The sequence below is a fragment of the Pantherophis guttatus genome, chromosome 17 (assembly GCF_059756535.1).
Source record: "Pantherophis guttatus breed Tessera chromosome 17, ASM5975653v1, whole genome shotgun sequence".
In the NCBI taxonomy this organism is placed as follows: Eukaryota; Metazoa; Chordata; class Lepidosauria; order Squamata; family Colubridae; genus Pantherophis; species Pantherophis guttatus.
In genome coordinates, this window is record NC_142079.1 from 3,960,001 (window position 1) to 3,987,792 (window position 27,792).

A 27,792-nucleotide genomic window follows, 5' to 3' on the forward strand; every position below is an offset into this window, starting at 1 on the left:
CCACTTCCTTCTTTCTCCCCTCTTTCTCCTCCGTTCTTCTCCTCTCCTCTCCTCCCCTCCTTCTCCTTTCCTCCTCTCTCCTCCCCTCTTCCTTCTCCCCTCCTCCTCCTCCCCCAATTGCCTGGTCAAGCATTTTAAAGATAATTTCTCCCCCCAGCTTGGTCTCACAGAGATCATCACCCAGGCTCACAAGAAGAGGAAACCGGACAGCCACTTGCCCGGATTAGTACAGTTAGTCCTCAATTTATAACCGCGATTGAGCCCAACCTTTCCGCTGCTGTTAAGTAAGTGCTGCCCCATTTTAGGACCTTTCTAGCTGCAGTTTGCTAAGTGAATCACTGCAGTCGTTCAATGAGTAACCTGGTCGTTAAGCAAATCTGGGCTGCCCCATCGACTTCGCTTGTCAGAAGGTCGCAAAAGCGGATCACGCAGCCCCCCTCCCCTCCCCCGGGGGACACGGCGACCATCAAAAATACGAGTCCGTTGCCAAGCATCTCAATTTTGATCACGTTACTCTAGGGATGCTACAACGGTCGTTAAGTGTGAAAAACGGTCATAGGTCACTTTTCCCAGTGGCGTTGTAACTCTGAATGGCCTCTAAGTGACCGGTTGTTAAGTCAAGGACCGCTTGTACACAAGGCAACTACAGAGGCCGGGGTCCAAAGACAAACTTAAGGAGCCTTCGGGGGGGGGGGGGGAATCCAATGGGATTTGGGGGCCATCTGGAAGCCCCCTTCATTCCCCCAGCCTTAGCATTTTGGACAGCGAGCTGCTGCCTCCTGCCTGCTGGTTAATTTTTTTTTTGCGTTCATATATTTTCCACACCTTTTTCTTCTTGGCCGGCTGATCCATCTTCGCTTGGAGGAAATCTATAAGCTTGGTTTGCTGGGAAATAGTGCCTTCCATTTTCACTTTCTCGTGGGAATACAGGACCTTTGCGACACGAAAAAGGGGAGAAAATAAAAAAAACCAGGAATCACCAAAGGTGTCCAAAACAAACCCGAGCCGAAACGTTAAAAAGCGAAATCCGTATAAAATTATTCTCGGGGGCCTGCGCGATGCTTTCTTCTCTCACCTGAATATTTTCCAGCTGGTATTCCAAGTCGCTCCTTTCGGTCTTCAAAAGATCGGCCCTGTCCAAAGCCTCTTGAAGGCCTTGCGTCAGACGGAAGATGTGGTTTTTCTGCAAATCCATCTGCTGCTGCAGCTTGGCTTGCTGGGAAGGAGAGAAAAACCCAGGACGGCTATGATAAAATAGTATTCGGAGGGAGGGAGGGAGGGAGGATTAAGAGAAAGACAGAAAGGAAAAGGATTGAAAGAGAGATGATAAAACTGGGAGGGAGGAAGGGAGGGAGGAGATGAGATAGGGAAAAAGAGAAGGAAGGAAAGTCTGGAGTTGAGGGAGAGAGGGAGGAAGGGAGGGAGGAAGACACAAAGGAGAAGGATTGAAAGAGAGATTATAAGGAAGAGAGGGAGGGAGGAAGGAGATGAGTTAGGGAAAAAGAAGGAAGGAAAGTCTGGAATTTAAGAAGAAAATAGGGAGGGAGGGAGGGAGGGAGGAAGGAAGGAAGACAGAAAGGAGAAGAATTGAAAGAGAGATTATAAAAGAGGAAGGAAGACAGAAAGGAGAAGGATTGAAAGAGAGATTATAAGGGAGGAAGGGAGGAAGGAAGGAAGGAAGGAGATGAGATAGGGAAAAAGAGAAGGAAGGAAAGTCTGGAGCTTAAGAAGAAAATAGGGAGGGAGGGAGGGAAGGAGGAAGGAAGAAAGACAGAAAGGAGAAGAATTGAAAGAGAGATAGGAAGGAAGGAAGGAAGGAAGGAAGGAAGGAAGAAAGGAAAAGAATTGAAAGAGAGATTATAAGGGAGGGAGGGAGGAAGGAGAATTGAAAGTGATAAAGATAACCATTATAAGGAAGGAAGGAAGAAGAATTGAAAGAGATAAAGAGAAAGTTTATAAGGGAGGAAGGAAGGAGAATTAAAAGTGATCAAGATAACAATTATAAAGAAGGAAGGAAGGAAGGAAGAAGAATTGAAAGAGATGAAGCGAAAGTTTATAAGGGAGGGAGGGAAGAAGGAAGGAAGGAAGGAAGACAGAAAGGAGGAATTGAAAGAGATAAAGTTTATAAGGGAGGGAGGGAAGGATGGAAAGAAAGGTGAGAAAGACAGAAAGGAGGAGATTTGAAAGTAACAATTTCAAACAATTATAAGAGAGGGAGGGAGGGAGGGGCCATATTTTGGGGTTATATCAAAATTTAAACTAGTATTTCCCAACTTCGGCAACTTTAAGATGTGCAGACTCCTATCCCTCCGTCCGCAGGAGTCTGCGCCTCTCAAAGCTGCCAATTTGAAAACCAGCAATTTAAACCCCCAGCTGATAAGATAATGATTCCAGGAGGAATTCAAATCCAGTTTGCCAGTTTCAATCTTGCAGAAAGGAGTCACGGTCTTTCGGGTAGGGAGCAGGAGACTTTACCTCTTCCAGAAGCCTCTGTTTGAGTTCGCGTTCCGTTTCAAGCTTCTGCTGTAAGCTCCGGGCATTCATCTCCAGCATGGCGTGCTTCTTCTCCAAGTCATTCAGCTGGTTAGGACAGGGAAGGGGACGGGCTCAACAGACGCTGGCATGAAAAGCCAATCTTTTCTGAATCTACTCGTCTCTCTCTCTCTCTCCACCCCCCATTTTCTAAATCCTTTTTTTTAAAAAAATTGATTTATATGCCGCCCTTCTCCGGAGACTCGGGGCGGCTTACAATGCGTTAAACAACAGCCTTCATACTTTTGTATATTTATACAAAGTCAGCTTATTGCCCTCACAAACTGGGTCCTCATTTCACCTACCTTAGAAAGGATGGAAGGCTGAGTCAACCTTGAGCCTGGTGAGATTCGAACTTGCAGTAATTGCAGGCAGCAGATGTTAATAACAGTGCTTTAGTCCACTGTACTACAGGCTCTTGATTTACAACAATAATCATTGACTTACAACAATATTTATTTATTTATTTTTATTTATTTTATTTTATTTCTATCCCGCCCTTCTCCTGCGGGACTCAGGGCGGTGTACAGCCAAGATAAAACATTGCATATAAAATTTAAAAACAATTTAAAAAACAAATAATTTCGGCCCAAGATATTAAAAACAACCCAATTAAAACCGAATTCAATTAAAACTGGGAGGATGGGATCAAGCCAGCCCGGCTAGATGGAATAGGTGTGTTTTCAGGGCCCGACGAAAAGTCCGGAGGTCTGGTATCGTGCGTATCTCAGGGGGCAGGTCGTTCCAGAGGGCGGGTGCTGCCACAGAGAAGGCTGTGCCCCTGGGGGTCGCCAGCCGACACTGTTTGGCCGACGGCACCCTGAGGAGGCCCTCTCTGTGCGAGCGAACTTATTCTCTGGCTGTGTTGCCTTTGTGCCACGCCCCAGGTCATCACAAAAAGAAACCGAGCTTTCTGGGACAACATCAGCCAATACAAGCAGTCCTTGACTTACAACCACAATTGAGCCCCAAATTTCTGTGGCTAAGCGAGACAGTTGTTAAGTAAGTTTTGCCCCATTTTACCACCTCTCTCCACAAGGTTGTTAAGCGAATCGCTGCATTCGTTAAGTTAGTCACACAATGGTTAAGTGAACCTGGCTAAGCGACCGACCTTGTCAGAGAGACTCTCAGCTTTCAGCTTCTGTTCCTTTAATGCTTGCTGGAGAGCCAAGATCTCCGCTTTATGTTCTTTCACCGCGAGCTCCACGACTTGGCGGGATTCCGTGATTCGCTGGTCGGCTCGCACCCTGGATGAAAGAGAATAAGCACTGACTTTATTCCACTCGTGCGGTCTGCTTCCCTTCCAGGATCCCAAGAAGGATGGAATCAGTAGGAAAGGAGTTTGCAGAGAGCCAAACCCTTTCTTTTGAAGGCCAGAAAGCCATCATTTGATAGCTAGATGATAGATAGATTAATAGGTGATAGATAGACGATAGATGATAGATAGATAGATGATAGATAGGTAGATAAATAGGTAATAGATAGATGATAGATAAATAGGTGATAGATAGATAGACGATAGATGATAGATAGATGATAGATAGGTAGATAAATAGGTGATAGATAGATAGATAGATAGATGATAGAGAGATAGAGAGATGATAGATAAATGGGTGATAGATGATAGAGAGATGATGGATAGAGAGATAAATAGGTGATAGATGATAGATAGAGAGATGATAGATAGATTAATAGGTGATAGATAGACGATAGATGATAGATAGATAGATAGATGATAGAGAGATAGAGAGATGATAGATAAATGGGTGATAGATGATAGAGAGATGATGGATAGAGAGATAAATAGGTGATAGATGATAGATAGAGAGATGATAGATAGATTAATAGGTGATAGACGATAGATGATAGATAGATAGATAGATAGATAGATAGATAGATAGATGATAGAGAGATGATAGATAAATGGGTGATAGATGATAGAGAGATGATGGATAGAGAGATAAATAGGTGATAGATGATAGATAGATAGATAGATAGATAGATAGATAGATAGATAGATAGATAGGATGGATGGATGGACGGACAGACAAACAACTGATAGCTGATAGATAATCTTTGTTACCTGCTCTCAAAAGTGTACACATGCATAATAACATGCACATTCACATGCTATGTACATACATATATACCTGCCGTGTTTCCCCCAAAAATAAGACCCTGTCTTATATTTTTTTGAACCCTGAAATAAGCGCTTGGCCTTATTGCCATATGCTCCAAAGGCCGGTTGGGCTTATTATCAGGGGGATGTCTTATTTTGGGGAAAACAGGGTATGCCCTAATATATAAATACATATAAATATTAATCACTGTCCATCCTGAATAGATAGCGGGAAGAGGAAACTTGAGAGTTGCTATAGCGAACAAAGCAGTGCCCGACTTTGGATGTTCAGCTTCGGATACCACGAAGACCCCTCCCAGAAGGAAAACAGGTCATGAAGAGGATGTGTAGCGTCCCACACAATCCTGGGGACCCTGCTCAAGCATCGCTTATATGCCACGTCCTGGATAGAAGGAAGTGAACTCCCAATAATATTTTCTGCTGTCCTCACCACTCTCTCGTACAGCCTTCCTGTCTGTCCGAAGCAGTAATGCTTCCAAACCAGACTGTAATGCAATATTTATTATTATTTATTTATTATTATATTTCTATACCGCCTTTCTCCCGTAGGACTCAAGGCGGTGTACAGTCAAGAAAAATATAGACACACAAACATCATAAAATTGCTAATTAAATTAATATGACAGGAGGCTCTCCATCATTCCCTTTATATAAAAAAAGTGGTTAAGTGGCAATTCAAGTGCTTCTTCCTAGGTTTCCTACATCTTATCCACACCTGCTCTCTGCTGAACGAGAACCAAGTTGGCACCGTGAGAATCCGGAAGAAAAATGAGGGCCAGATGGCGTCGGTTATATGAAGGAGGCTGGCAAATAGCCAATCCCTGTATCCCGACGTCATGCTCTTGCATAAAGTTCTGTATATAGCCTATATATGTTAATCAAGAGCCCAAGAATAAACGGGTTTAGAAAGCGAGGCTGCAACAGCCTGGCTTCCTGAAACTCTTTAAAACCTTTTCCCCATTCCCCCCGTCCATGTTTCCTTTCTGAAAAAGCGACCGGAAAAATACTACGCTGTAAATTCATCTTGAGAAGAGATACTTCGTTTAAAACAGGGGTGTCAAAACTCAAGGCATGGGGGCCGGATCCAGCCTGTGGTGCTGTCCTGGAAACAGCGAAGGACTGGCACGCGGTGCCTCTGCCAGTTGAAACGGAGCTCAGGGGGAGTGGGGGGGGGGTGGAGGCGCAGCCCCCCCCCCGGGCTCCGTTTTCGCTGGCGGAGGGCTAGCAAAACAAGCTAAAAACAAAACAAAAGGAGAAATGTTTCCCCTTTTGCATTTGAGCACGCAAGAAGGGACAGGGAAGGAGAAAAGAGAAAGACGAAGAAAAAGAAGGGAAGATGGGAAGAGAGCAAGAAAGGAAAAATAAGGAGGTGGGAAGGAAGAAGAAAGAAGAATGAAGAAGGGTGGAAAAAGAAGAGAAGGAAGGAAGGAGGGAGGGAGGGAGGGAAGGGAAGGGAAGGGAGGGGAAGGGAAGGGAGGGGAAGGGAAGGAAAGGAAAAGAAGAAGGGAAGGGAAGGGAAGGAAAAGAAAGAAAAGGAAGAAGGGAAGGGAAGGAAAGGAAAGGAAAGGAAAAGAAGAAGGGAAGGGAAGGGAAGGGAAGGAAAGGAAAAGAAAGAAAAGGAAGAAGGGAAGGGAAGGGAAGGGAAGGGAAGGGAAGGAAAGGGAAGGGAAGGAAATAATTAGAATGAGGGAGGGTCTGAGGGAAATCCTGGCTTAGCACTTGGCCATCACAAGTGCCACTCAACACAAGTGATGCCCACTCTGGCCACGCCCCCCTCCCGCCCTCCCCGAGGTCAAACACATGATGATGTTACTTAGCTGGGTAATGAAACGTCCGCAAGAAAACCACCAAGCTCGGAGAGCGCCAAGGACCCCTCGTTTCAACCCTGAGCTACAGATGTTCTCCTTTATTGAATTCACCGTCTTCCAGAGGTTCTCGTGGATTTTTTTAACATCCTGTTTTTCAACCCCCCTTCCTTTTCCACCGTTTTGCGTTTACCCAAACCCCAAACCGAAGAGAACGCGTACCTGCTCTGCTTCTCCGTATCCAACATCCTCTGGAGTTCCCGCACCCGGCACTCAAACTGGGTCTTCTCGTCTCCCAGAACACTTCTCCACGCCTCCCACTGGCGCTCCTTCTCCAAGAGCTCGTCGTTCAGAGCCTCCAGATCCATCACTTGCTCCTCCAGCATAGTACAGGTGGTCTTTAAGGCCTCCATGGTCTAAAAATAAATCCCCAGCAGATTATTTTTTTTCTCCCCTGTGAAGTTCAGCTCGAGAGCATAACCATCACCTCCTTTTAATGAGTGGAGTCTGGGCAACTGAATGGAGCTGAGGGTTTACTGGCCGGATGCCCTTCCTGTCGCCAGTACGGAGTTATAATCAGCAGAATACATTCTCATGTGCCGAGAGAGAGAAATATCTGTCTCTACCAGGGATCGAACTCACAACCTCCCGATTGTGAGGCAAGCGCTCCACGGCTAGGCCACCGCACCACTCAGCATTAAGGCTTATATCTTCTTTTAAAGACCCCATAATCCCTTGCGGGGTGGAGACTGGCCAACTGAATGGAGCTAGCCGAGTGTTTACTGGCCGGATGCCCTCCCTGTTGCCAATGCAGAGTTTTATTCAGCAGATATATTCTCATTGGGCCGAGAGAGAGAAATATCTGTCTCTACCTAGGATTGAACTCACAGCCTCCTGACTGGGAGACGAGTGCTGCCACCGCACCGCTCATAATCGAGAGCATAATCCTCGTCTAAAATAAAGCTCCTTTAGATTCCTTGCCAAGAGGTTCTTAACATTTACTGAACCTCTTCAAGGAAAGAGGCACATGATGGCATGGTTCTGGATGGTGCATGTTAGGTAGGAGAGGGGAACAGCAGTGTTAGAAGAATCTGAGGCAGGGTTTCCAAGGTCATAAAATGGGGAAGAATTAACCAGATGCAGTGGTTTATACCGCCTGTTCTCAGACCACGTCAATAGAATAGAAAGAATAGAATAGAATGGAATAGAATGGAATGGAATAGGAATAGGAATAGAGAATAGAGAATAGAGAATAGAGAATAGAATAGAATAGAATAGAATAGAATAGAATAGAATAGAATAGAATAAGAAACCAGAATAGAATAGAACAGAATAAGAAATAAGAATAAGAATAGGAATAGGAATAGGGAATAGGAAAGAATAGAATAGAATAGAATAGAATAGAATAGAATAGAATAGAATAGAAAAGAATAGAATAGAATAAGAAATCAGAATAGAATAGAAGAGAAATATGAAATAGAATAAGAAACCAGAATAGAATGGAATAAAATGGAATGGAATGGAATACAATGAAATAGGAATAAGAATAGGAATAGGAATAGGGAATAGGAAATTAGAATAGAAGAGAATAGAAGAAAATAGAATAGAATAGAATAGAATAGAATAGAATAGAATAGAATAGAATAGGAGATTGGAATAAGAATAGAATGGAAGGGAAGGGAAGGGAAGGGAAGGGAAGGGAAGGGAAGGGAAGGGAAGGGAAGGGAAGGGAAGGGAAGAGAAATATGAAATAGAATAAGAAACCAGAATAGAATGGAATAAAATGAAATGGAATGGAATACAATGAAATAGGAATAGGAATAGGAATAGGAATAGGGAATAGGAAATTAGAATAGAATAGAATAGAATAGAATAGAATAGAATAGAATAGAATAGAATAGAATAAACAGAGTTGGAAGGGACCTTGGAGGTCTTCTAGTCTAACCCCCTGCTTAGGCAGGAAACCCTACAGCACTTCAGACAAATGGTTATCCAACCTCTTCTTAAAAACTTCCAGTGTTGGAGCCTTCACAACTTCTGGAGGCAAGTTGTTCCACTGGTGAATTGTTCTAACATCTAATATGTATTTAGTCGGATGGTTGAACGAGAGCACCGGCCTTTGCAAACTGAAACGGGGAGGACTTACTTGCTTTTGACTGGTGAGCTGCATCTCCCGTTCCGTTATCTCGCGACGGAGATGGTCAACCTCGCTCCGCAACTGAATCACCTCGTTGTTCGCCCCCGAAGCTTCGTCTAACTGCTTGGAGAGGAAGAAGTTCTGGTTGTTCAGCTCAGCGTTATCCTCGGTCAGCTGGTTTAGCTGCTCTTCTAAATCCGTAATCACCTACACGAAAAGAACAACAACACACCGGGGAGGGGAAAAAAAAAAAAACAGAAAACAAATCTAAGAAAACAGGCGGAGAACTTAAAAGCCGACGAGTCTTCCGACAGCCAACTTCCAAACTTCATCAAATGGCGTTCTGGAAGGTTGTTTTTTTTTTTTATCATGCAGCTTTGCAAAAACGGCACATGCTTGAGGCTTAAACCCATGCCCGGGTTCAAGATCTGCTGTCCATTGTTATGTGTTAAGATGCACCCGACATTAAGAGGTTTACTTTTCATGCTACGGCCTCGGGTTGGGAGAATGCAAGAGCAGCAAGCAACTGGCAGCCCATGATTGTTTGGCCAGATCTGCAGATGTTCGAACCGCGGTATAAAGCAAATGGATTTATGTTTCCCAACCTGATGTTCTCCTCACTGTGGACTACAGACGCTAAGTTCCGTAAGAAGGATACTGACGATGTGTGGAGAGGCAGATTACCTGTTAGGTGACTCTTTTTGAGATTATTTCAACAAGAGAGGAAAACCAGGGTGTTGTGAACTGTTGGATACCGGCCCTTCCAGCAGCCGAATCAGAGGAGGAGGAGGAGGAGGGGGCGTGGGAGTTAGGGTCAGCATCAAGGCAACCTGAGAGCTCCGAGGGGGAAGAGGGAATGGAGCTGTGATAGACAGACAGAGGTGGGCCGTCTGTCAGCCCTCAGATGGAGAGTCAACAGCCCCCAGGTCTGGAGGTGGCTGATGAGGAGGAGGAGGAACAGCTGGGTCCAGTGCCTGACGCGCAGATGCACAGAAGGCAGAGGAGAGGAGAGCAGTGGAAATCTATGGGCCGGTCCTCGGGACGGAAGAGCCACCGCTGCTAGCGAAGCTCTGGGGATAAAAGGCAGGGGGCGGAGATGAATAGATGCGGCAGACAACTATTCATCTCCCTGCCGGACAGAGTTGTTAGCCTGCAGTGAGAGAGAAACGTTTTGCCGGGGCTGCCGGCGCTTCTAATCAAGGAATCTTTGAGTTCACTTCAGAGGGTTTGTCGTGTTTGAGGAGCTGGGTCAGAACACAGGGTGTTGCCAACAGCTAACCGGCCGCCCTCTCCCATTTAGGGTTCACCTTGGGGTGACATATGACAAGCACCCGCCATTCATACGCATTTTAGAGAGGCAAAGCTAATATAAGCGCTTCAGTGAGAGGCAGACACAGTATCAGGCGACAAAGCAAAGAAAGCTGGGGTTCATTAAAGCAGAATGGGGGTGAAGATGAAGTGCTTTGGCCCACCTCAGATGTTTTGAATGCCGCTGGATAAACCAAACCGGTCAGAAAATGGAGGCAAACGACTGGACGAAGACATACAGGCTGAAGCGCGAAACCCACAATTTTGGAAGGAAATTGTGCTTCCAGACAACGCTCGACTGAGCCAACTAATAACAAAATCACTCCGTCAAAAGTTGTCCTAACGCACACAACTTGGCACTCACGGTTGTGACTCCCCACCAATGGCGATGTCTCCGTTTTCTTCCCAACCACAGAGGAAGAATCGACACGAGGAATAAAGCGATGTGAATAGGAATCAACGCAAATGTCACACAGCCATTAAAAAAAAACATCCTGACGACGTGGCTCCCGTGCTTAGATATTGCCCACCTTAAGAGCATCTTCTCTTGGTTCATTGCATCTAGAAGGTTCCATTTTTTTGAAATTTTTTGGTTTCTTGGTTCAGCTGCGTGGGGAGGCGGACAGGAAGGGAGAGAACTATTTCTTGCCCTTTGATAAATATATAAAGCTAACAAGAATCTACAAGGGACGCGGTAGCTCAGCGGCTAAGACGCCGAGCTTGTCGATCGAAAGGTCGGCAGTTCAGCGGTTTGAATCCCTAGCGCCGGATAATGGGATGAGCTCACGTTACTTGTCCCAGCTTCTGCCAACCTAGCAGTTCAAAAGCACATTAAAAAAAATGGAAGTAGAAAAATAGGGACCACCTTTAGCGGGAAGGTAACAGCGTTCCGTGCACCTTTGGCGTTGAGTCATGCCGGCCACAGGACCACGGAGACATCTTCGGACAGCGGCTTAGAAACGGAGATGAGCACTGCCCCCTAGAGTCGGGAACGACTAGCACAGATGTGCGAGGGGAACCTTTAACAAGCATCTCCTAACAGGTGGGTTGGAGACAATAGAAAGATGGACCACAAGGAGACCACCAAGGCGGCCATCTTTCAAGCTTGAAGTTCTGAGAACTTCCTCATCCGTTTGAAGGGAAGGATTGTGAAAGCAGCAACATTGAGCTGCAGGATCTGGGATACCACAAAAGAGGCTCTTTGCTCAAGGGACAATCTTCCTTTTCAATGCATTGGGGGAAAAAAAACTTTTCAAGTTAGAATTCAGAAAGACAAAAGAGTACTCGGCTCCAGGTTTCTCTCTCCTGTTTCCTTTCTACGGGATGAAATTAACATTTATGGTCGTTTTTCCCTCCTTCCTACTCTTCCTAGATATACCAGTTAATTGCCATTATCTTGAAATGTATAGATGGGGAGACTGAAACTCTTCCCTCCTGGTTGTTGGCGGTTGACTTACAGATTGATATTATAATTCTGAAATACCCTGTTCTCCCTAAAGTAAGACATCCGATGATAATAAGCCCAATCGGGCTTTTGAGCGCATGTGCTAAAATAAGCCTCCCCCTCCCGAAAATAAGCCCTCCCTGAAAATATTTAAATTCATGCGCAGACGGTCCCTGCCATTTCCTCTTGTTAGGGTTAGGGAGACAGAGCTGGAAATCAGGTAAGACAGCAAGAGAAGCCCCGTCTCGCTCCACGCGCCCCAAAATAATAAGACCTCCCCGAAAATAAGCTCAAGCCCTTATTTCGGGGTTCAAAAAAATATAAGACAGGGTCTCGTTTTCGGGGAAACACGGTAAGTGCTATAAGTAAGTAAGTAAATAAATAAAATTGAAATGTGGCTAACGCAGAAATGCATTGTGATTTCCACCGGCCCCCCCCAACTATTCCTTGTTTAAATCCATTGATACACATATCCCTTCTATACAAGGATGCAGGTATGACTAAACGCTAGGAGTAGCTTCTCGTATCGGTCGGAAACGAACAATGCCTGCAAAAAAAAATAATAATATCGAACGCCTAACACGTTCGAATTTCAATTTACTAGTAAGAGAGACAACAGACGCGAGGACATAAATAAGAAAATAGGTTTCTCGCCCTCACCCCCCCATGCTACAAGGTGGTTATAAAACTTGGTACAACACTCGAGGTTACCGTGGTAACTCAGATAGGCGGATAGACCAATCGGTATAGTTATTTAGTCATTTCAAACAAATCGCTTTTGCTTATATTTCCAGAGGCACGTGGGCCTCCGAAGAGCAGGGGCCGGAGGCAAAAAGCAGGAATATACAGAATTATCATCCTTTTGATCAGCTTAGAAAAACATTTGGATGGAGGCGCCTGGAGGCAAACCATACAGGCAGAAGTTATAGCCTAATCCAGCAAGCGTAGATGGTTAGCGTAACACATCTGTTCGTCTTAATGCATCTTCTATGACAGTGATGGCAAACCTTTTCGGCACCGAGTGCCCAAACCGGAAACCCGAAAACCAGCTGGCCGTTTTCGGGACCGTTTTCAGGGCATTTTTCAGGACGCTTTTGTTGTGACCCAGGCCCAAGTAGTTAGTATTAAATGCAAACAGTTCGAAAACAAACAGACTTTATTAGAACAGCTGAGAATTAAGTCATTCTCAGCGTAGTCCAAACTAAATTAAAGCAAATTCTTCAAAACACCATCCCTCCGTTTATCACCGACCTTGGGATCATTAGGCAAACTGCCAAAGGCTTTTCTTGGCAAAAGTTCAGGAGAAGAAGATGCTGACTAGAAAGAAATACATCCAAACAAGAAGCAATTCTCTCAACGTTGTTTTCCTGCAAAATGCCCAAGTGCCTCTGTTTCTCTTTTAAGCCTTATGGGAGGGACCAATCATCTCCTGGCCTTACTCCTGAGTCGTCCTCTCTGCTTTATCTGCTCCTGCCTTCTGGCAGCTCTTCTCATACATGCACTATGAACAGGCTCCTCCTGTTCCTCTGCCTCTCTACTGTCAGCCTCTGGAGGCTCCGAAGTCCGCGCATCACTCCCCGATGGCCCTGGCCCCATCTCTGCCTCTGATGCAGAGCCCTCATCCGCGCCTTCCCCTGACTCCAGGACTGGCCCATGTTCTTCCTCAGCCTCATCGCTGTCCAACTCCGCTGCCAGCTCCACAGGTTGCTGGCAGACTGCAACAGTTTGGGGGGCGTTTTTCGGGCCAAAAACAACCTGAAAAATGGCCTGAAAAACGGGCCAGGAGACAGCCTGAAAAACAACCCAAAAAACAGCCTGTTTTGGGGCCGTTTTCTGGGCCATTTCAAGATCTTTTTCCGGCACTGTGGTGCCTGCAAAGACCAGCTGGCCGGCACGCCAGAAATGAGAAGATCAGCTGGCGATGGTGCGCGTGCCCACAGAGAGGGCTCTGTGTGCCACCTCTGGCACGTGTGCCATAGGTTCGCCACCACGGTTCTATGATGTACAGTTATTCCTTGACTTACAACTGCTCGTTTAGTGACCGTTCCAAGTTACGACGGCACTGGGGGAAAAAGTGACTTGGAACCCTTTTTCACACTTACGACCGTTGCCCTCTCCCCACGGTCACCAGGTTGTATGTTGAGGGCTGCCTGTAATTGCTTGCCGTCTCTCCACTTCACCATGAGAAGCAAATGTTTAAGAAAAAAAAATCTTCACCCTTAACAGGAAACCCATCTTCTGACTTCATCCCGAAGCGATTTTTGTTCAGAAATCCATCTCGCAAGCCAAAGATATTGTATTTTTAGCATTCGCCCCAAGCGTCTGATCTTTGCATGCCTTTTAGGAGGAACACAGAAGGAACTGCTGAAATGTTCTCTTAAGAGCTTCTGGAGGCTAATGCTGACATAGCTGTTGTTGGGGCCCGTCGGCCGCCGGCCCCTCCAGCAGCCGAATCAGAGGAGGAGGAGGAGGGGTGGGAGTCAGGGTTAGCATCAGGGCCACCTGGGACCTCCGTGGGGGAAGAGGGAATGGAGCTATCAGAGAGAGAGAGAGACAGTGGCGGAGCCTGGGCCGTCCGTCAGCCCTCAGATGGAGAGTCAACAGCCCCCAGGTCTGGAAGTGGCTGATGAGGAAGAGGAGGAATAGCTGGGTCCCGTGCCTGATGTGTGGATGTGCAGAAGGCAGAGGAGAGGAGAGCAGGGGAAATCTATGGGCCGGTCCTTGGGACGGAAGCTACCGCTGCTAGCGAAGCCCCACCCCAGCTGTAGGGATAAAAGGCAGGGTATTCCAAGCGTGGCCTTACCAAGGCATTATTAAGTGGTATTATTAACACTTTTTTTTTAAAATCTGATTTATATGCCGCCCTTCTCCAGAGACTCAGGGCGTCTTACAATGCGCTAAGCAATAGCCTTCATCCTTTTGTATATTTTATACAAAGTCAGCTTATTGCCCCCACAAACTGGGTCCTCAATTTACCTACCTTAGAAAGGATGGAAGGCTGAGTCAACCTTGAGCCTGGCGAGATTCGAACCTGCAGTAATTGCAGGCAGCTGGTTTTAATAACAGGGTGCTTTAGACCACTGTACTACCAAGGCTCTACCAACACTTCACGTGATCTTGAGTCTATCCCTCGGTTTATGCTGGGGATAGAACTGTGTTGGCTTTTTTGGCAGCTGATTCAGCTCACGCGGTGCTGCCTTATGCCATCTCTGGTCAATTGGTGGCGAGGTGTGAAAGATTTTAAGAGGCTGCAGGATTTCTGAAATGAATTTGGTGGAAGAGGAAAAACAGGCAGCAGGCAGGAGCAGAGACCAAGGGACGGGAGGATTTAGGCAGAAGAATCTCTTGCCGAAAAAAAAGAAAAGAAAAGAAAATGTATTTGTCTTTATCTTTGGCAGGTGGGCTGTTCCTTACTTGAGGAAACAGGATAGAATTCAAAAAATCTAAGGCAACATGCTTATTCTATCTATCTATCTATCTATCTATCTATATATATATACAATGCAATCATGTTTTCATGAATCACGTCCCAGCCAGCATCCTTACGAGCCATAAATACCCTTGGCTGGCCATGTTTAGCATAATATTTCGGCTAAGAATAACAGCAGGCGCCTCCACCCTCCTGTTCTCTGTCAAGATATATCACCAAGAGAGCAAAAATTCGTCCTGTCTTGAGTTGCAAGTTGCGGCAATAAACCAGCGAGGGGTTTAATGAAAAAGACACTCTTTTCATTAAAGGAAAGCAAAACACCGTGGTTTGGGGGAAACGGTGCCGAACCAGAACCAGGGCTTCCCAGGAAGAAAAGCACCAAGATCGAAGGCCCACCGGAAAAAGAAAAACCGTTCAAGGTTGGGGCAATGAGTTTGCCGTAACGGCTATTTTAGCTCTCCAGATTGACTTCCTTGAGTGTCTTTTACATCCTCCTCCAAGCTATTTCTGAATTTAGCAACCAGTCTGCAGCCTGACTATTAATACACTAGAGCAGTGATGGCTAACCTTTTTGCCATCGCGTGCCAAGAAGGGGGGGGGGCAGGGGAGGTTCGGACATGCGCATGCCCACACGCGTAATTCTATGTGCCCCGCCCTGCGCATATGCACGCAACCTCGCCCTCCTTTCCAGGCCCTCCGGAGGCTTTCTAGGAGTCTCTGGAGGCTGGGGACAGCAAAAAAGGCACTTCCTGTCCAACCGGGAGTTGTGAAATGGGCCGTTTCAGTCTTCCGGAGGGCCTCCGAGGGGATGGGGAAGGCTGTTTTCGCCCTCCCCAGATGCATAGAGAGGTTCTGGAGCCAGGTGAGAAAGAAAAACGGGCCTTCTCCATTCCACCCCAGGCCCTCCAGAGGCAGGAAACACCTTGTTTCCCTACTCCTGGTGAACCCAGAATGATTTATTTTTTTTTAAATTTGATTTATATGCCGCCCTTCTCCGGAGACTCAGGGAGGCTTACAATGCGTTAAGCAATAGCCTTCATACTTTTGTATATTTTATACAAAGTCAGTTTATTGCCCCCACAAACTGGGTCCTCATTTCCACCCGTTGCTTCTTGTCCTGCCTTCAGGTGCTTTGGAGAATAGCTTGACTCCCTCTTCTTTGGGGCAGCCCCTGAGATATTGGAAGACTGCTATCATGTCTCCCCTAGTCCTTCTTTTCATTAAACCAGACAAACCCAGTTCCTGCAACCGTTCTTCATACCTTTTAGCCTCCAGTCCCCTAATCATCTTGGTTGCTCTTCTCTGCACTCTTTCCAGAGTCTCCACATCTTTTTTACATCATGGCGACCAAAACTGGATGCCGTATTCCAAGTGTGGCCTTACCAAGGCCTTATAAAGCGGTATTAACACTTCACGTGATCTTGATTCTACTCCTCTAAACTCAAGAACAGATTTGTGATTTGTGCACCCAGGAGGCCCAATCTTTGCAGTGAATTCTTGGGCCTCGTTCTTTTTCCAGGAACTTACTTTTAAGGAGTTACAAACAGCAAGTAGGAAGAGGAACAACTTCTTCAAGAAGCAACTGGGCAACATCGGTTCCAAAAACCACCAAATGGACGACGGCTTTGGAAGCACGCAGGACTTCCCATCTTAAAATTACGTGTCATTTTTTAATTATTTTTTTTTAACGTTTTCTGCCCCAACTTCAAAAACATCCACCTGAACTCAGCCGCTACTGAACCAAACCGGCTAACGCGCATTTTTTTAACGCCGTCAGCTTCCCTTGCCCCGGTGGAGGGGGGTTTTTTTTTTGGTCTCATTGCAAAACGCTTCTTTCGAGGCCCCCCTCACCGTTCGTTTCGTGGGCGCGAGATCTGGCATGCGTTGCTCCGCATGCAAAATTGCAGCATTGAGAGATGGCGAGGCTCTCGCTCAAGGTGCCAATGGCAGGGAGAGGAAAAGTGGAGGAGAGCGTTTGCATGCATGATTTGGGGATGGGGGAGGGGGGGAAAGGTAGGGCAGAGAGGCACCTAAGGGTGGTTCGGCGTTTTCCATCCAAGGAGAACCTGCGGCAAAGGATGCAGGGAGGCAGCCGTGCATGCAGCCATTCCCCCAGCTTGCAGCCAAAACGCAACCAGCTCGCGTCGCAATTCCAAAAGCGACGGTCACAAAATGCTCAAAACGGGAGGTTGGGTTGCTCCCAGTTCAATCCGCAGGGTGAGGGAGTGTCATCTTAAAGAGACATCGAGGCTGGCTGGGTGCCCGAGAGTACGAGCTATTTCCCACCGTCTGGGAAATGTCATATCATATACCCATCGTTTGTGGCAGCTGCTTAAACCATTCTTATTAGCTGCACTGAAATGAGATTTTATTTTTTATTTATTTATTTTTTTCCAATTTGTTTTCGCGAGGTTTTGAAGTGGCCAACGCCAGATCGAAGGCTTCAAAGCTCCAGAGTGGATAATATATATATATTTTTGTTTTGTTTTCTTTTTCTGGAGATCTCAAGTAAGAATTCACATCAGTCTTGGTTCTGCTAGCTCGGGGGAAAGCCCAAGGACCCCTTTCGAAGCCTTTGACGTTCCAAGGAGCAGACAGAGCGTGGACCGCTTCCCTTCCTCATCCTCTGATTTCAAAATAATTCAAGGGTCTCGGTGGAATACTCACTGTGCAGCTATTACGAAGGGCTTCGAATTTACGCTGGATTTCATCTCTATGTGCCTAAAGGAGGTAAGAATTTGATCATCAATGTTTGCACACATCAGAGGCAGCATCCAACAGCTCTTGCTCAATGAACTATAGAACAATCTACCAGCAAGCAAAAGGTTTAGGGTTAGGGAAGATCCTGCAGGTTGTTAGCCCTGGCTGGGCAAAAACTACAACAACCCAGCGGTGTCGGCCTCAGCCATCTTCTGCACCTGGAAGCTAAAGCTTCAACTGTATCTAAAGCAGTGTTTCTCAACCTTGGTAGCTGGCTGGGGGATTCTGGGAGTTGAAGTCCACCCATCTTCAAGCTTCCAAGGTTGAGAAACACTGATCTAAAGGGAGATCCTATGGAGATTCTCGGTCATCCAGGTCCTGGTTGTCCCAAAGGTGTTTTTTTCCAAAAGCAAAGTGGACTTTTTCCTTGAAGACATTTCGCTTCGCATCCAAGAAGCTTCTTCGGGTTCTGACGAAATGATGGGAGGACGGATGGATTTACATTCCTGGCGGTCATCTGGCCGTCAGTGATTAACGGTCGTGAGCGAGTAGATTCTGGGTTAACCGCCAGATGCCTGCAAAAGGAATATAAATCCTTCCTTCCATCCTCCCACCATTCAGTCAGAACCGAAGAAGCTTCTTAAAGCGAAACATCTTCAAGGAAAAACCAAGAAAAAGTCCGAAAGCTGCCTTTTGAAAAAAGTACCCTTTGGGACTTCATAACACTAAAGGTTGGTGCTGTGAAATAACCAAGTTATATGCTTGCCTGTCCAAAGATATTTGTTAGAAGGGCAAGCAGAGTCGGGAAAGAGGTGGGAGGGGAATCAAACAAGTCATCAGCCTAGAATCGTTATGTTCCCACAAACAGTCTAAGTCCACCCCCTCTGAACTTAGACTTACCGTATTTTTCGGAGTATAATCAAAAGGTATTAGGGACAATAAATACATCCGACAGATGAATTAAGTATCGTCAGGCACAAAAATCAAGACTGTACTGCGGTTGAGAAGATTGATTGCTTGAGCCTACAGCACAAGAATTAGGACAACTGACATTCAGCACTAAATTGGCGCTAGATAAGAATTAACAGAATTAACTACCGTATTTTTCGGAGTATAAGACACTCCGGACTATAAAGACGCACCTACCTTTTTTGGTGAGGAAAACAAGGAAAAGAAATCTGCCTCTGCCTCCCAGCAATTTTGCCTCGTTGCAGCAAACAGCAAATAGCTTGCTTTACTTTCATTTTCGTTTTCAGCATAGCTTGATTAGCACAAGAAAAAAAAAATCTGCTCCCAGCAATTTACCTCCTTGCAGCAAGCAGCAGAGGCCCGTGCAGCGATAGGCCATGGCAATCCCTGCAGCCTGAAACAGCTGAGAGTCGGGAGGCCGATCCAAGGGACAATCAACTTGTGCTAATTAGGCTGTGCTGAAGCTGAAATGAGCTGTTTCTTCTTGCTGCTTGCTGCAAGGAGGTAAATTGCTGGGAGGCAGAGGCCAAAAGGTGGGGGCCAGCAGGTGGGTGGGGCTACATTCGGTGTATAAGACGCACCCAAATTTTCACCCCCTTTTAGGAGGGGAAAAAGTGTGTCTTATACTTCAAAAAATACGGTAAGTCCTTCTTCCAAAGCTTCTACAGGTATGGAAGGATGCTCAAAGGAAGGCAAAACGGACCTCCACTGAAAAGGACCACGTCGAAGAGCAAAGGCCAACTTGTTGTACAAGGATGCAAGAAACCAACAGATTATGGCACACGCACCCAACCTTCTTCCCCATTGCTATTTGGGCAATTTATACCCGCCAAATTTGAAAGCTAACACCATCACAACCTATCCGAACTTGGTCAAACTGTTCGTCTCTATGGACGTCTCTTCATATTTGAGTCTTACGCCAACTCAGATGCACCTTTGAGACTAGCATCAAATCATACAAAAATCATGTTCCTGACGTATCCGAGCGTGGATGACTCCAGGTTTCTCCAACCGGATGCTCTCCAGACAAGCCACAATCACAAAAAAAATCCCAGATTTTTCTGGTTGGCCCGTGCAACCATCGGTGGTGCTGGCTGGAAGTTTTAGGGAATGGTAGTTCCAACAGTATGGAGGGCATCAAGGTTGAGAAACACTGCGGATGTCCAACTAGCAGGGAAGTCTCCAGAGCTTCAAGAACGAGATTTGCAAAGCCAATTACACTGTGTTTTATATAAAATCATAATAATACAGTGCAGCAGAATTAATGCTATCCAAACTATCCAAACTTTGGCATAGCTGTACGCCGAGCAGTGTCACTTACGAACCCAAGCCCAGGGTTGGGATTCAGCCATTTCGGACCGGTTCGCGTGAAGCGGATGTTAATTTTAATCTCGTTCGGTGAACCGGTTGTTCCAAGGAATGGCTGACCCCGTCCACTTCTCCCCACCCCAGAGTCTCCATGAGGCCCATTTTGGATGCCAGGTAAGTGCAGGGCGTGCGCGGAGGCTCTGGGAGGGCGAAAAACGGGCTTACTGGAAGTCCGGAAACGGGCCTGTTTCTGGCCTCCAGAGAGCCTCCGGTGACTCGGGGAGACCTTTTTAGCTCTTCTGGAGGCTCTAGAAAAGCCTCTGGAGCCTGGGGAGGGCAAAAAACCAGGCCTACCGGAAGTACCAGAAGTCCGGAAACGGGCCCATTTCTGGCCTCTGGAGAGCGCACAAAGTGAACCGGTTTTTACAACTGGTGAATCCCACTAGTGCCCAAGCCTCGGATACCATGACGTCCATGACTTCTGAGTGTCCTACATGGGAGGTGGACTTTCCCAACTGAAAGAGCTTATCTCTTCCCCAGTTCCGCTAAGCCCACAAAATACATATGCAGAAGATCCTTTGACTAAAGACTGGTATACGTGTATCTGGATGGTCGTTCTCTTCCACCAAGCTTGCAGCTTCAGGAGGGATACACATGGGGGGGGCAAGGGAGGGGACACCTGCCTAGACTAGCCAGATTAGCCGAATCAACCCCGGCGATCAATGGGGGTGACAGACTGTTGCAGCCCTATCGCCCCCCCCTCGTTCTGCAAGAAGTCCTCCTCTGAGTCCTTCAAGCTCCAGCTAGCAGCTCAAAGGCAGAAAACAGGGTTGCTTTCGGGAGCTTCCACACTTTCCCAATTCCTAGATCCCCCAAAAAACATCACAGCTGCTTCAGCAAAGAAACAGAACACAGCCACAGTATCACACGCTCCACACTTTGGCCAGACCGGATAGGGGGAAAAAAACGAAACCCATCTTCTGAAAAACCATTTTGATCCATCAGAAGTTAGAAAGGAAATGGAAACAGGGCAAGCACCAGACTGGATGGACTTCCAAGTTTATTTATTTATTTTATTTTTATTTTATTTTTTTTAATTTGATTTATATGCTGCCCTTCTCCGGAGACTCAGGGCGGCTTATAATGCGCTAAGCAATAGCCTTCATCCTTTTGTATATTTATCCAAAGTCAGCTTATTGCCCCCACAAACTGGGTCCTCAATTTACCTACCTTAGAAAGGATGGAAGGCTGAGTCAACCTTGAGCCTTGGCGAGATTCGAACCCTGCAGTAATTGCAGGCAGCTGGTCTTAATAACAGGGTGCTTTAGACCACTGTACTACCAAGGCTCATAAACCAAGAATTTATGTTATGTTTTTTTGAAGACCAAATGGAATTCCGTTTTTTACAAAAACTGCGATGAACGCTGTTACCCAAGAGGTCTGCCGTGCCAGATTCTTGACAAAAAAAAAACCAAGAGGTAAATATTGCTTTATTACCAAAAGGAAGGACAAGATTTGACCTCTGATAAGAAGTAAAGGGTGATTTCGTTATTGACCGATGAGTGTAAATCATGGCTGAGAGAGTTAAAAAGATTTTCCAGACTTTTTATTCATGCTGATATTGACCAATCTGGATTTCTACCCAGAAGACTGTGAAAGGATAATAATGTCAGAACTGTTCTGGAGATAGAATATTTTCAACATCATAATGAAAAAAACAAGAAGCCCTGATTTGTTTTAGATGCAGAGAACAGGGCAGGACGGAAAAGGACATTATTAAAACTCCAGAGTATTTATGCAAAAATTAGGATTAATTTTTTTTGAAAGCTGGTCCAAGGAACTAAATTAAAGCGATTTACCTGTAAAATTAGCCTCTTTCCCTGCCTATCAATGTTAGCAAACTTTCACCCCCCCCAAAAAAAAGAGTCAGTGCACTTATTAAGTCCAGGTAGTCCTCGACGTACGACCACAATTGAGCCCCAAATTTCTATGGCTAAGCAAGACATTGGTTAAGTGAATTCTGTCCCGTTTTACGACCTTTCCTGCCACGGACGTTAAATGAATCGCTGCGGTTCTTACGTTAGTAAGACGATCGTTAAGTGAAACTGGCTTTGCTTGGCGGGAGGTCGCAAAAGGGGATCACGTGACCCTGGGCCATAGCAACCGTCATAAATACGAGTCAGTTGACAAGCGTCCGAATTTCGATCAACGGGCCATGGGGATGCCGCAACGGTCATTAAGTGTGAAAAAACGGTTGTTAAGTCGCTTTTTCGGAGCTCTCGTAACTTCGAACAGTCACTAAGTGAACTGTCGGAAGTCGAGGACTACCTGTAATGCATTTGAGGTAAGGATATATCCCTGCGGGGGACTCTTTCGAAAGGAAGAGCTCCATTGAGGTATTAACTCCCAGGGATATGTTTTGATTTACGGAGAATTTAAGATGTCGCAGAAGCCTTATTCGGAGCGGGAGAGTTCACCGCCTAAGAGAACACTCATCCTGCAATCCTAAAGTAGCACTTTATCGTCAATTTTAAGAGGTGGGCTGGGAAAACAAGACACATCTGGGTTGTATTTCGAAATCAGAGTGAGATTACGATGGGATTCCAGGTGGAATCCACAGCCACAGGCCCTTCAGGCCCTTTCAGAACACCTTGTGTTGTGGCCTATTGGACCGCGGCCCCTCCAGCAGCCGAATCGGAGGAAGAGGAGGAGGCGTGGGAGTCGGGGGTCAGCATCAAGGCAACCTGAGAGCTCCAAGGGGGAAGAGGGAATGGAGCTGGCAGAGAGAGAGAGACGGAGGCGGAGACTGGGCCGTCCGTCAGCCCTCAGGTCTGGAGGTAGCTGATGAAGAGGAGGAGGAACAGCTGGGTCCGGTGCCTGACGCTCAAATGCACAGAAGGGAGAGGAGAGGAGAGCAGTGGAAATCTATGGGCCGGTCCTTGGGACGGAAGAGCCACCGCTGCTAGCGAAGTCCCACCCTAACTCTGGGGATAAAAGGCAGCGGGTGGAGATGAATAGATGTGGCAGCTACAGAGGGTTTGTCGTATTTGGGGAACTGGGGAACAATCCTAAAGTAGCACTTTATCGTCGATTTTAAGAGCTGGGCTGGGAAAACAAAACACATCTGGGTTGTATTTTGAAATCAGAGAACTCTCAGATTCGGGTTTTTTCCCAGATGTGCCAGTATACCTATTCCAATAAATGAAAGATTTGGGATGACGCTCGTCTCGGGAGTTTTTTTTTTTTTTTATTGGAATTGGGTTGTTCTGACAAATGGGTGGCAAACCTTTTCACGAGCTTTGAAAATTCACCGGAGGTTTTGAACAGGAAACGGGCCGCTTCAAACCTTCTCCTAGCGCTTCAAACTCAAAAGAGCCAGCAGCGCGCGGCTCCTGACCCCCGAGCCCAGAATTTTCAAAAGCTTACCGTCAGCGCCTGGATCTCTTCTTCAGCTTCCGCCGTGGTCTCTTCCAGTTCGGTTTTAGCTTCCCGGAGCTGACTTTCCAAGGCCGATCGAGCCGCTTGCAACCCTGAAATCTGAGATTCCCTCTCCTGGAGGGTGAGCTGCAGTTCGGTAAGCTGTCGCTTCAGTTCCAATTTTTGTTCTTCGTGCTCAAGGCTAACCTAAAAGGGGGGGGGGAATTGGAGAGCAGTGAACGTCCTTGCTTTAAGGCTCAAATGTCCAGCACTTCCCTGGAGTACAGGATGAAAAGATCGGACTGCACGGGCCAAGAAAAAAACAGACACAAAAATGTCATTCAAAGAACCTTTCAAATTCCCTATATCCTCTGGGGTTTTTTTTTTTAAAAAAAGCTGACCTCCTCCAAATAAAAAAAAGGGATGAATTCCCATCTGAACAGGTAGTAAACCCTGAAGAGCCGAGATGGCGCAGTGGTTAGAGTGCAGCACTGCAGGCTACTTCAGCTGACTGCTAGCCAGGGTGGATAAAAATCAATGATTTTTTTAAAAAGCAAAAAAATCAGATTTTTTTTTATTTAAATCGGATTTTTAAAAATTTTTATCGAATTTATTTTAATAAAAAACTTTTGGGGTAAAAATCTATCGTAAGATAGTTTTCTATTTAAGATACATAAATAATTTAGTTTATTCAGCATGAAATGGAGCTTAGTTCTGTAGCAGGAGGCTGTATATTCTGCAACACTGGGACTATCGGTGAGTCAACAGTGGGTCAAAGGAGTAGCAGAGATGACAGTTGCTCTTTCAAAATTAGGATTTAAATCAAGTTGATTTAAATCAAGCCTTTTTACTAGTGATTTTAATCATGATTTAAATTGTGATTTAAATCAACTCGATTTAAATCAAATCCACCCTGCTGCTAGCTGCAGTTCAGCAGTTCAAATCTCACCAGGCTCAAGGTTGACTCAGCCTTCCGTCCTTCCGAGGTGGGTAAAATGAGGAAAATGAGGAGGGAGGGATGGAGGAAGGAAGGAAGGAAGGAAGGAAGGAAGGAAGGAAGGAAGGAAGGAAGGAGAAAAAAAGGAAAAGCACTAGCACTTAGATTTATATACTGCTTCACAGCCCTCTCTTAGCAGTTTACAAGGTCAGCCTCTTGCCCCCAACAATATGGGTCTTCATTTTACCGACTTCAGAAGGACGAGTCAACCTTGAGCCGGTCAGGTTCGAATTGTAGGCAGTCGGCAGAATTAACCTGCAATTCTTCATTCTAACCACTGTGCCGCCACAACTCTTAACAGCACTTAGACTTACGGTATATACCGCTTCCCAGTTCTTCCCAGCCCTAAGTAAGTGGCCTATTGTCCTCGTTTTACTGGTTAATGCAAACGTGGGAGAAAGGGAACTTCCATATTTCAGCTCACAACACTAAGCCAGTGTTTCTCAACCTTGGTAGCTTGAAGATGGGTGGACTTCAACTCCCAGAATCCCCCAGCCAGCTGGGAGTTGAAGTCCACCCCATCTTCAAGCTACCAAGGTTGAGAAACACTGCTCTAAGCTATCAGAATCAATCTTGGGAAGCAGCAGATGATCACGAATGTGCTTGTTGATAGTTCTATCCCCGCAGCCTTTTGTCTCTGTTTACACCCTGCCAAAACGTGTCTGGCACTTGAGAAACAAGACTCGATGCCATCTGATTAACGGGGAAGCTCATTTGTTTCATCTGGGGGCACAGTGCTGCTTTTAAAAGGTTGTTGCCCGTGTGAATGGAGTCCCTCTGGAAGGACTTCCTCACACCCTTAAGCAGGTGCCCAAGGCTCCTCTTGAAAAGCAGAAGTTCATCGGAAGACTTGGTCTTCTGTGGAAGGAGTCTTTGTAGGCATAGTGTGGATGTTGTGGCCTATCGGCCGCCGGCCCCTCCAGCAGCCGAATCAGAGGAGGAGGAAGAGGAGGAGGGGGCATGGGAGTCAGGATCAGCATCAAGGCAACCTGGGAGCTCGGAGGGGGAAGAGGGAATGGAGCTGGCAGAGAGAGAGAGGTGGAGCCTGGGCCATCCGTCAGCCCTCAGATGGAGAGTCAACAGCCCCCAGGTCTGGAGGTAGCTGATGAGGAGGAGGAGGAGGAACAGCTGGGTCCAGTGCCTGACACACAGATGCACAGAAGGGAGAGGAGAGGAGAGCAGTGGAAATCTATGGGCTGGTCCTAGCTCTGGAGATAAAAGGCAGGGGGCGGAGATGAATAGTTATGGCAGACAATTATTCATCTCCCGGCCAGACAGAGTTGTTAGCCTGCGGTGAAAGAGAAACGTTTTGCAGGGGCTGCCGGCATTCCTAATAAAGGAATCTTTTGAGTTCATGTCAGAGGGTTTGTCGTGTTTGGGGAGCTGGGTCAGAACAGTGGAGTTGCAGGAAGGAGAGGCTCGTTCCCAGAGGGCAACGAAATAGCAGAGCTTGGACTGTCTGGTGGGCAGGAAGAGAGCAGAGTTGGGCCCTCCCTGGCAGCTCACAGGGTATATCTCAGGAGTCAGCAACCTGCGGCTCTGGAGCCAAATGTGGCTCTTTCATCCCTCTGCTGTGGCTCCCTGTTGCTGTTTGGCTTCACAATTGATAGGGCTTTCAGTTAGGGCAGGTAGAGGAAAAAGGATGGTGTGCTAGGAGGAGACTCTTACGGTAGGGGAACCAGACTTCTGGTCAGCAGAGGAAAAAGGACACCACCCTGGCGGTCCTGCAGAAAATGGTAGTTAATCGGTAGTGCGAACGGTAGGAAGATTCAAACTTTTTTTTTTTTTTACCTCTCTTAACCTCGTCTCCAACTCCAGCAGGCGAGTCTTGTCGGTGTGGTCCTGATGACTGATTTTTTCCAATTGTTCCTCCAGTTTATTGTTGTGCGCCTCTAATTTTCCGGCCTGGGTTTCCAGATAAAATTTCTGCTGCCTGAGCTCAGAAATCATCTCTTCTTGGGCTTTCCTAAATAAATATTTTTTAAAAAAAAAAAAAATTGGAGGAATGTGGTGGGGGGGGGTGTTAAGGTAGTATAACCCAGGGGTGGGCAATTGTGGCTCTTTTACAACCTATGGACTTCAACTCCCAGAATTCCTTAGACAGCCAAGCTGTCCCGTCCCCCCCATCCCCCTCCCCACATACATACACACACTAGTCTTTCTTTTCTCTAGATTGGCCCTAGCCCTAACCAGCCTAGTCCTTCAGAGGTAACTGGCCCACAACTTGCAAGATTTTAGTTAGAATAGAATAACAGAGTTGGAAGGGACCTTGGAGGTCTTCTAGTCCAACCCCCTGCTTAGGCAGGAAACCCTACACCACTTCAGACAAATGGTTATCCAACCTCTTCTTAAAAACTTCCAGTGTTGGAGCATTCACAACTTCTGGAGGCAAGTTGTTCCACTGGTTAATTGTTCTCACTGTCAGGAAATTCCTCCTTAGTTCTAAGTTGCTTCTCTCCTTGATTAGTTTCCACCCGTTGCTTCTTCTCCTGCCTTCAGGTGCTTTGGAGAATAGCTTGACTCCCTCTTCTTCAGGGCAGCCCCTGAGATATCAGAAGACTGCTATCATGTCTCCTCTAGTCCTTCTCTTCATTAAACTAGACATATCCAGTTCCTGCAACCGTTCTTCCTATGTTTTAGCCTCCAGTCCCCTCATCCTCTTCCTTGCTCTTCTCTGCACCCTTTCTAGAGTCTCCACATCTTTTTTACATCGTGGCGACCAAAACTGGATGCCATATTCCAAGTGTGGCCTTATTACCAAGGCCTTATAAAGTGGTATTCGCACTTCACGTGATCTTGATTCTGTCCCTCTCTTGATGCAGCCTTTTATTTCAGTTTCAGAAATCCATAAAGCTAGTTTAGATTCCAGCATCCTCAGAACAGCATCCAATCCCTTTCCCCCCACCCCCTTCCAATCAATTTGCAAGATTTTAGATATCTCGTGCAATTTTTGATAAAGATGCCAAGACTGCAAACACACTTTGCAAACTTTCTGGCAACAGACAAGACAGACAGACAGAATGCAATTAGGGGAGATTCAGAGATGTTCTCTGCGGTGCCTGTTCGGGCCTATCTCTGCTCCAAATTCAAAGGAGCATCAAAAGGAACGCTCTACACAATGAGTAACAGGCTTGGTAAACTTCTCCAAATGGGTGTGAGTCAAGACAAGATAATAGCAGCTTTTATGCTTACATGTTCCTCTGAGTAAATAGGCTGCTGTTTGCTGCCAGCTTGTTAGCTTCAGACAGTTCCACTATTCTCTGCTCCAGAGATCTGATCTTCGAATCCATGGCATTGATCATCTGAAGAAAGAAGACACAGATTATTCCCCCCCTGCTGTATTAACAGCGGTGTTCGAACGGTGATGGATTTATTCAATTTCTCCAGCCGCCCGACTCAACCAATTGACTTTGGGAGGCTTACAAATTCTCAAATGATAAAAAACAATTAAAAACAAAACAAAACAAAACCCCACTAAAACGATAAAAAAAACACCCACGAGGTTAAATAAATACAAACGGCAGCAGTGATGATTCATCTACTAACAGTAGAGCCAAGAAAGGGGGCCCTTCCGACTCCCAGTCAAGTATTTAAATCAGGGGTGC

General features: G+C 46.3%; 1 protein-coding gene across 15 annotated transcripts in view; it reads right to left on the reverse strand.

Moving 5' to 3' along the window:
• CIT (citron rho-interacting serine/threonine kinase) overlaps positions 1 to 27,792 on the reverse strand; it is a 104,570-nt gene that overhangs the window by 27,205 nt on the left and 49,573 nt on the right. For 11 of the 15 annotated variants that reach the window (XM_060685164.2, XM_060685163.2, XM_060685166.2 and 8 more), the window contains 10 exons: positions 27,380 to 27,489; positions 25,979 to 26,153; positions 23,200 to 23,397; positions 17,464 to 17,517; positions 8,624 to 8,821; positions 6,700 to 6,893; positions 3,644 to 3,779; positions 2,476 to 2,580; positions 1,076 to 1,216; positions 826 to 933 (listed from right to left, as the gene is read on the reverse strand). In XM_060685164.2, coding sequence (XP_060541147.2) covers positions 826 to 933; positions 1,076 to 1,216; positions 2,476 to 2,580; positions 3,644 to 3,779; positions 6,700 to 6,893; positions 8,624 to 8,821; positions 17,464 to 17,517; positions 23,200 to 23,397; positions 25,979 to 26,153; positions 27,380 to 27,489 — 1,419 coding nt within the window. The remainder of the gene's footprint in view (positions 1 to 825; positions 934 to 1,075; positions 1,217 to 2,475; positions 2,581 to 3,643; positions 3,780 to 6,699; positions 6,894 to 8,623; positions 8,822 to 17,463; positions 17,518 to 23,199; positions 23,398 to 25,978; positions 26,154 to 27,379; positions 27,490 to 27,792) is intronic. The other 4 variants (XM_087880499.1, XM_060685165.2, XM_087880498.1 and 1 more) reach the window with 1 other exon arrangement.